Source organism: Triticum dicoccoides, chromosome 2A (genome assembly GCF_002162155.2).
Source record: "Triticum dicoccoides isolate Atlit2015 ecotype Zavitan chromosome 2A, WEW_v2.0, whole genome shotgun sequence".
Classification (NCBI taxonomy): domain Eukaryota; kingdom Viridiplantae; phylum Streptophyta; class Magnoliopsida; order Poales; family Poaceae; genus Triticum; species Triticum dicoccoides.
The window spans coordinates 372,884,249-372,893,192 of record NC_041382.1 but is presented as its reverse complement, the minus strand read 5'-3'; the positions used below and the strand labels follow the sequence as shown (position 1 = coordinate 372,893,192).

At 45.2% G+C, this 8,944-nt stretch overlaps 1 protein-coding gene and 1 long non-coding RNA gene across 2 annotated transcripts; one reads left to right on the top strand and one right to left on the bottom strand.

The window, feature by feature from the left end:
- Positions 1-3: 3 nt before the first annotated feature.
- Positions 4-8,445, top strand: LOC119354608 (pyruvate kinase isozyme A, chloroplastic-like). The gene is made up of 6 exons (XM_037621335.1): positions 4-528; positions 3,248-3,338; positions 3,409-3,602; positions 3,886-4,007; positions 7,311-7,789; positions 7,858-8,445. The coding sequence occupies exons 1-6, from the start codon at positions 4-6 to the stop codon at positions 8,157-8,159; spliced, it is 1,713 nt and encodes a 570-aa protein (XP_037477232.1). The 3' UTR covers positions 8,160-8,445.
- LOC119354609 lies at positions 8,335-8,911 on the bottom strand. Its single transcript, XR_005171120.1, has 2 exons — positions 8,674-8,911; positions 8,335-8,593 (listed from the first exon to the last, which is right to left on the bottom strand). It is a non-coding gene; the product is annotated as an uncharacterized LOC119354609 (long non-coding RNA).
- Between the last annotated feature and the right edge of the window lie 33 nt (positions 8,912-8,944).

The window sequence follows — 8,944 nt, the reverse complement described above, 5'->3', positions numbered from 1 at the left end:
GCTATGCCCGCCGCGCACTCCCTCCTCCACCTCGCGGCGCCCAAGTCCGTCGCCCCAACGTCCACCCTCTCGCCGGCCGGCGCCGCCCACCTCCGCCGGCTGCCCTCCCGCCGGCCTCAGCGCCTGGTCACGTCCTGTAGCTCAGCCCACCCTGACCTCGCCGCCTTCCCCAACCCAAACGGCCTCCTGGTGGCCGAGCCCGCTGCGGCAGCGCCCATCGACATTGACGTGGCCACGGAGGCCGAGCTGCGGGAGAACGGGTCCCGGAGTACGCGCCGCACCAAGCTCGTCTGCACCGTGGGCCCCGCCACCTGCGGCCCCTCGGAGCTGGAGGCGCTGGCCGTGGGGGGGATGAACGTCGCGCGTCTCAACATGTGCCACGGGGACCGCGAGTGGCACCAGAAGGTCATCAGCTCCGTGCGGAGGCTCAACGAGGAGAAGGGGTATGCTGTTGCCGTCATGATGGACACCGAGGGGAGCGAGATCCACATGGGGGACCTCGGCGGCGCGCCAGCGGCCAAGGCAGAGGTGAGGTTTGCGCTGGGTTTTGGCTCGGCAGCTGCTCTTCCCTTTTCATTTTCCTTACGAATTCTCATGCACATCAGACAATATGTGCTTCGCTACGGAGCAAACACCAGCTGTCATGAATCAGGGTTGGTTTGGCTGAGGAATTGGGTAGTGGAGTGTCGTTCGTGTCCGGTGAGATCGAGCGAAAATTCTCCATCCTCCAACTAACATAATAGAAAAATTCGAGGAGTTCTTATCGAACACATTAGGGACTCGGCTGAGGTACGCCGGTACAGCTGTGCACACGTAAGAGCTACCTTGATCGATTCCTACTTGAAGTATTGAAGGCTGGCTTAACACACACGCAGCGCACGTGACACGTACATCGATTTGGTTGCCTCAGAAGCTTGTCTTTCTTTGATCTGATTGATTACACGTAGAGTTACATGTATATAGATATAAAGCAGCAAAAGGTAGCTAGGTAATATCTATACGGTGATTGTTTCGGGTCTGACCTCGACTATGACTTGTGGTTAATTCGAACAGAAGGATTAGGGAGATAGCCCAGCCCTACTGGTGTACGTGAGCTAGACTCTTGTGTTCCTGTTTCATGTGCGAGATGGACAACCGAGGAAAATCTAGGGGGGAAGCTTTGCGCCCGTTGATTGAAAAGAAAGGATAACTTGTATGCTTCCACCGGCCTATTTGGCTGAGTTGGTTACAACAGATAGAACTAAACCGCAAGTCACGTGTTTGAATCCCATCTCCGTATGGCCAAGCCGCTCGCGTGGGCATAAAATTCCTGTTCGCTGCAAGCTGTTTTTTTCAAAGCCCAAGTGTACGCGGCCAGCCGGCCACCAAGTTTTTCGCTGAACTATACAGGCGAAGTCCCAAGTAGACGCGGTCTTTTCGGTGGCTTTGTTTTGCTTTTGGAGCGTGGGCAAGGCCCAACCGAACGAGGGAGGACGAAACAAAAATTAATGACCTACAAACACCAACTTCCCTTTAATAGTAGAGGTATCCCATTTTTAAAATGCTGGTAGCATTTCTAATTTAATTTCTTGAATGCAGGGGCCAGTAAAATAGCTGAAACAAGGGATATTATAGCAATTATCTCGTTTCAGATATTTGTTTTTGCGTATCTTTGTCATATGTTTGGTACTGGGTAGTTACATGAAAAAATTCTAGATTCTAGATAGCTAAGAAGTTAAGAAGTGATGAGCAATGAGCTTCTGAAGGTATGTCATGGTCTAGGGTCCAACACTTGAATAATCGTATGAAGCATCCTTCAGGTCTTGCTTTTAGCAGCTCTCGAAACAAAAAAGGTATTCTGATTTGAGTGACTTCAGTGGATTGGTTGTAACAGATTTAGTTGTTAGGAATTTAGTATGATTTTTTAAAATCTAATCTGTAGTCACTTTTTGGCCATTTGGGTTGAACTCCCAATGACCCCAACATGACTGATATGTGACACGGTTGGGCATGTTGTCTTTGGTTAACTTATCAATAGGATTTGGGCATGAGTTTTCTTTTCTTCTAAGATGTTGTTATTGCTTCTTTAAATACTTGGAAGTTAATAGTGCTTGAGACCGTGTTTTGAAAACATGTATATATATATATATATATATATATATATATATATATATATATTTTCGGAGAATCCTTGAAAGGTTAGGGCAATTGATTGTAAGAATAGAGTTGCCCAGTTCATTAGGGAAAACCAGGCGAAAACCAGAAAAAACTTGTATACTTAAAACCCACAAATTTCTTGAATCTTTTCCCCTCTTTATAGGCAGGCTTAGCAAAATCTTCGTGATTAGTGGAGTCTGAACTTTGCGGATCACCTTTGTCAATGGAAATACAATGGTAAGAAAAATTCAATAAAATCGAGTAACTCAAAGGAGAAATGCATTTTGGCATGCAGTCGCCAAGTTCTACGATCAAGAAAAGACTAGTGTAATCATAATAAAAATTAAAGATATGCATGTTCAAGCTAATGCAGCCTTTTATGAAAGCTGGGTTACTTTTCAAATTTAATCTTATCTTCTGTTCTTAAATAGCTGCAACCCACTATCTATTCTAAGCATGCAGAGCCTCCACATGAACAAACCATGCATGTCCTCCACGTCTTTAATCTACCATCCCAAACTATTTTCCCCATGCATGCAACCCTTTCACATCAACAAATCATGCATGGCTGCCAAATCATTGCCATCACATCAAAATTAATTCTCACAATTATTCATGTCATTAATCTAATTATCCATGTTTTCAGCCTACCATCCCGCGGCAACGCGTGGGTTATCTACTAGTTTTCCATATATAACAGTTGAAAATTTGATGGTAACTAGTGGTGGCATGATACGGTCTATTTCATACTACATGTTATGAATATAATCTGTAAAAAATTCAGACTAAAGTTTAATCAACAACTATAGGTAATTGATGCACTACTCTGAAAAATGAGATTCTGACATCCTCTTTGTGAAAACATCATATAACAAGAGCTGGACGTAAGATTGAAGAGTAGCCAACTACCCAACCCAACTCATCTATACTCATATTTAATGAGAATCCCTGATATGCTCAGCTATATCGTTTACTGTGCAATTTCTGATTTGAGCCTTGGGTGCAAGTGTTTCTGTGGTCATCACTAGGAATTTTATTTGCTATCTTTTTCAGAGAATTGCCTTAGTACCATTATAAGTTTGGTCACACTCTATTTTGGTGGATTTCACAGGATGGAGAAATCTGGACATTCAGTGTTAGATCTTTTGAGGCACCTCTCCCAGAACTAACTGTTCATGTGAACTACGAAGGCTTCGCTGAAGGTTAGTATACCTCTTCATTACCCTCTATAGTTTTTGTCGCTGCTTAATTGTATTTCTGATTCCTACGAAGATGTGAGAGTTGGTGATGATCTTCTTGTGGATGGTGGAATGGCTCGGTTTGAGGTCGTTGAGAAACTAGGACCGGATGTGAAGTGCCGTTGCACAGATCCTGGTTTGCTGTTGCCACGTGCCAATCTTACATTTTGGCGGGATGGCAGTGTTGTCCGCGCGAAGAATGCCATGCTTCCGACAATTACATCTAAGGTGACTTTACTATCGTGATAAGCTGTTGCTATGAATCTGTAGTATTCTGTGTGAACACCTTGGATTGTCAGCATTTCCTTTTGTTGTCTGAATCATGAAATCTTTTCAATTGGAAATGTCCTATTTACTCCATAAATATCACTGCATTGTAACACTGAAGAATTTCCTGGAATAGTCTGTCATCTGTTTCTTAGATTGCTACCTGGGTGGTTTGTTTTTTGCTGAAAAAGGGATTTGGTAGTTATCGATAATAATCCCCTTTTTCTTGTGACGCCTTTTGCAGGATTGGCTCGACATAGACTTTGGAATTGCTGTAGGTGTAGATTTTATTGCAGTTTCATTTGTTAAGTCAGCTGAGGTTATTAACCATCTAAAGAGCTACATAGCAGCAAGGAGTCGTGGCAGGTAATATTTCTCTCAAGTTCTTAACTAGTTGAAAAGAATTGTTTAATGCCGTCTGATGCGCTCTTTCCCATCCTTCTGTCCATGGAGCTGTGGCATCACTTTACACATCCATTGGATGAAATAATATTGTCATGGAGATCTGAGCTCAGCTAACATACGCACATGCAAACTAATGCCTGAGCTGTACAAGGTGCACATGTCAGTCGCGCAGACAAGTATCATGTTTTTTGGTCCTACAGCTCCCAACATCCCATGTACAATATCACTAACAGACCCCCTCCCCCCACCCCGCCCAAAAGAAAAGAGACTCGGTCATAACAGCACTGACCCTTTTTGTGTGAGGCAAGGCAACTTTTTTTTTCTTTCAAGGGTTGTGTTCTGAGGGTGTCAGGCATGTTGTATTGAGTGAGTTTTCTCCCTCAGTTGTACATATTTCTTCCTAATGAAATGTTACACAGCTGTCTTGCGTGTTTGAGAAAAAAAAAACGGCGCTAACCCTTTCTAGTTCTCCTCCACTGCTGTTCGCATATCGATTTTTGTATTTCCTCTATGGATGTCAATCAGGCGTGACGGGTCCGTTTAAGGGTCACCCATGCCGTCCCTGCCACACATTTTCGCGCCCATGAGGACCACTCATGACAGGCACACAACCTTGCACATACCCGTCACCGGCTATTGCCCGACACCCATGGGTATGCTCATGTGCCTGACGCCCATCGGTCAGTAGCACATGGAGCTACCAAGTTCAGACGACGATGCTATCTCAGTCCCAAAGAAGGTCCACGTACAACAATTGATTCCATTGAATTAGACAGGGTTTAGTTTTGTAAACGGGTGGACCCAGCACAGGTTACATATGCTCTTGACCACTTATTGGGCGTTACTTTGCACCCACGAGGATGCCTGCGGGGAGAAAACTCGGAACATGTGCGCAGGTTACCGGACAAGATTGCCGTCCTTAACTCTCTCCATTTCATATTTTAGGGCGTATAATTTCTTTTCTTACTTTATAAGGCGTATGCTGGTAACAAAGCTGGAATCAAGTCACATCTTCCTACACTACCCCTATGTTACTTTTCTTCCTCCATCCACCGCTAGAGCGACGGAGAGTTGCCAGCCATCCAAGTCTCCTAGGAAAGCTGAAATACATCCATTCATCGCTGCATATTGGAAAATAATTCACTAATGCAATAACCTCGGTGCAAGGCTACATAAGTTTTTCTACTCAATACTCTCTTGCTTTTGGCTCACCTTAATCTTCAGTTCACACTGGTTGCAAATACTTCTTAAAGTATGAAATGGAGGGAGTAAGCTAAAGTTGGTTCCTCGACTGCCCTATTATCTCGCCATGACTCATACCCATGTGCGCACATATCTTGACCTCTTAGATTGTAATCCTCAAGTGTAATAGTGTTTATTAATTTTGCAAAAATAAACAGTGTTTATTATATCGCCGTAACTTAAATGAGTGTGAGATCCAGTTTTCCTCCCCGCATCATCATCTGTTCTTACTGGTCAGAGGCCCCCTTCCACCCTGGTGCTTCTGCTCCAATCTCAGCAGCAATGGCTCTGTCATTGTGTGCTGCCCTCATCGCTGATCCACACTACATCCTCACCCTGCTACTGGATAACTTGATTTATATCATGCATCTCAATGATATTCTCCACTCTCCAATCGTCTCTTTGATCTGCCCCCGTGTTGTGAAGAGGGTAATGGAAGCAGCTATGCCTAGACTCCAGTGTCTGAAGGCCGGTTAATAGATCAGACATGTTGTAGTGGCGGAGACAGGGCTTGATGGAACCAGAAGCAGGCTCAAGACCAAATGAGTAAGGTTGATCACATCTTTTCTCCAGTAAGAGCCTCCTTGGGTAATGCTAAGATTGCTTGTGAGTGTCGCTTGCAAAGATGAGTGTGTCTGCAAGTAATGCCACTGACGAAGCATGCCCATTGCCACTACGCCGGCAGTTGCATGCGATATGCTGTAGATGTAGCAAACCTGTATTCCGCTGCAATATACAGGCACCTCATTCCTATATAAATAATTCACTGTCTTTTGTTTCAAGAGATTTAGCACATAAGGATCTTCATGTTTTTCAATCCATGATGGTAACACAGACATTTAGTTAATTAGTTAGAGTTGAATTTTATTTTCTCAATGGTCTGCATACTTGACAATACAATATGCATGACTACTATTTCTAGAGCTTTAGCAACTCTTATACCCCCAGGTATAGTTTTAAAAATCGGACCGGACCGGCGGTCGAACCGGAAAAAACTGGAACCGGTGGCACTCACGGTTTCTTAAGCACCGTGTGGACCGCCCTGCCATCGGACCGGAGCGAAACAGGCGAATCGGCCGGTTTTTGGGGTAAACCAGGAGTAAAACCGAGCGGTTTAACCGAATCATGGGAGAATGCGGCCTTTGCATGAAGCAAAAAAAGGATTGTGCCGGGGAGGAAACGAACCCAGGTCGCCCAACAAACAGGCCGTAGCCTAAGGTCTCGCCCAGCAACCAACCCAGCTAGCCTACGTTGTTGTCAAATGAAAGAAAACTATTTTATTTGACCTCTGTTAGTATATTAATACACAAAACATACCTTTTATGGCCTAAACAACCAGAATGAACCAATGAACGCACTGATTCTTGGTAGTTACTAGAGATAATAGGGCAAATCAGCGACCTTTGATCACCTTTTCACAAAAACAGAGAAGGAATTACAAATAATGTTATGTCGCAGTTGCAGACTTACGGTACATCCAAATGGATCATCTGAAAGGTGCAGTCAGCTATAACTTGCTGCAGCTCGGCCCCTTTCACCAAATTCGGGAACCAGCTGTGTATGGCTAGCTTTGTCCACTTTTTCATTATTAATTCCAGAGGACAATTAAGCGAACCATGCCTACAGGAATATTTGAGCTTTCAAATGTGAAGATTAGCTAGAGTGTGAGATTTTTTTGAAGATTAGCTAGGTTTCTCATGTACCATACTGTTGGGGCTGCATGAATCTTTGTTTAAATTTGAACCCCTTAATTCGTAACTTCTACTCATTCCGTGTGTATTTTGTTTGTGGCTAAATGGATGGGCATGGTAAAGAATTGCATGAAGCTGAATGGCAAAAGAAAATAGCTGTCACTCTGTTGGTATTTTGTAGTCTTTCTGAATTTGATCTATGCGCCTTATTTTCTGAAAAGGCCAGCATAGATTATGCATTATGAATAGAAACGAGCCACATGCTGTGTTTCTGAAACATTGACTCAAATTGTTCCATCCTGATCATTATTATTTCGTTGTCTATGATCAGTGATATAGCGGTCATTGCAAAGATCGAGAGCATTGACTCTTTGACAAACTTGGAGGAGATCATCCGTGCATCAGATGGTGCCATGGTAGCCAGAGGGGACTTAGGGGCACAAATTCCCTTGGAGCAGGTCCCTTCAATACAACAAAAGATAGTTAAACTGTGCAGGCAGCTAAACAAGCCAGTCATTGTTGCTTCCCAGCTTCTCGAATCGATGATCGAGTATCCTATACCCACCAGGGCCGAAGTTGCTGATGTTTCTGAAGCAGTCCACCAACGTGCGGATGCTCTGATGCTTTCTGGCGAGTCAGCAATGGGTAGATATCCAGATAAGGCACTCATTGTCCTCAGTAGTGTTAGCTTAAGGATTGAAAGATGGTGGAGGGAGGAGAAGCACCATGAGCCACTAGAACTTGAGGACGTTTCGTCTTCTTTCTCTGACAAAATATCAGAAGAGATCTGCATTTCTGCTGCTAAAATGGGTAAATATTGCTGTCAATTGGCCCTTTCACTTACTTGGTCTATAATATCTAACCAATTTGACTTGCAGCTAACAAGTTGGAAGTGGATGCCGTTTTCGTCTACACGAAGGGTGGCCATATGGCCTCCCTGCTTTCACGGTGCCGCCCTGACTGCCCAATCTTCGCCTTCACGAACTCGACGTCCGTGAGGAGACGACTGAACCTCCAATGGGGCCTCATCCCCTTCCGCCTCACTTTCTCCGATGACATGGAGAGCAACCTGAACCGTACTTTCTCCCTGCTCAAGGCGAGAGGCATGATCAAGTCCGGTGACCTGGTGATCGCCCTCTCCGACATGCTGCAGTCCATCCAGGTGATGAACGTACCATAAGAGGCATGAATCCCTAGCTGTGCTGTTCTGGCCAAAACGAGACACTGCTGTAGCGTTTGCAATTTATTCGTATGTTCTTGTATTTAGACGGACCTGAGAACTCAACCGCGACAATAATAATGTGCTGCAGTTCCTAGCCTGATGAACTCATGTACTGCGTATTATCTAGGATTAGTATGGGAATCGCTTGATCTATGCTTTTGTATTATTTGTTTGGTTTGCTTGTATCAAGTGGTACATGTAAAAGAAAAAATGGTACATGTAAAGTGATATTTTCCCTCTGTAACACGCCGTGAAGTGAGACACCAACCTTAGTTCCTTGAGCCTTTCGCTTATCAATAGCAGAAATATCACTGGCGGAGCTCATGCTTGGGGAAGGTTGAATTTTAGAGCGATTGGGACGAGCTAGCGCTGCTAATCCTTCCACGGCTCATCTGCTCGACCAGTCCACCGGTAGTATCGCGTTAGAATTTATACAGTCAAATATCCTTGTTAGGGGAAACTAGAAGTAAACCTTCGGCCGAGCCTCCCAACCCCGCGCTGTTGGCCACTCCGGCCACAGATCCGGCCGTTGTGGCCTGCCAGTTCCCTCTCGAGCCCCATGGTGACGGCCCTGGCCGCACCCACCCTTCTACACGGCGGTCCGTCGGCAGTGCGTGGTCCATCGACGCCCCTGCCCCTCCTCCCCCCAGGCTCGCTTGCGTCAACGGTCGCCGGGTCAGATCTAGCCTCGACGCCGCGGATCCTGCGGCGGCACGGGTCCTCCAGCAGCATGGCGTTGGGGT

Bases quoted from the DNA above. Each gene is read 5' to 3' on its own strand.
- LOC119354608 (XM_037621335.1), top strand. From the start codon at position 4: ATGCCCGCCGCGCACTCCCTCCTCCACCTCGCGGCGCCCAAGTCCGTC. The intron at 529-3,247 runs GTGAGGTTTGCG...TGGATTTCACAG, and splicing joins CGCCAGCGGCCAAGGCAGAG to GATGGAGAAATCTGGACATT. The intron at 4,008-7,310 runs GTAATATTTCTC...GTCTATGATCAG, and splicing joins GCAGCAAGGAGTCGTGGCAG to TGATATAGCGGTCATTGCAA.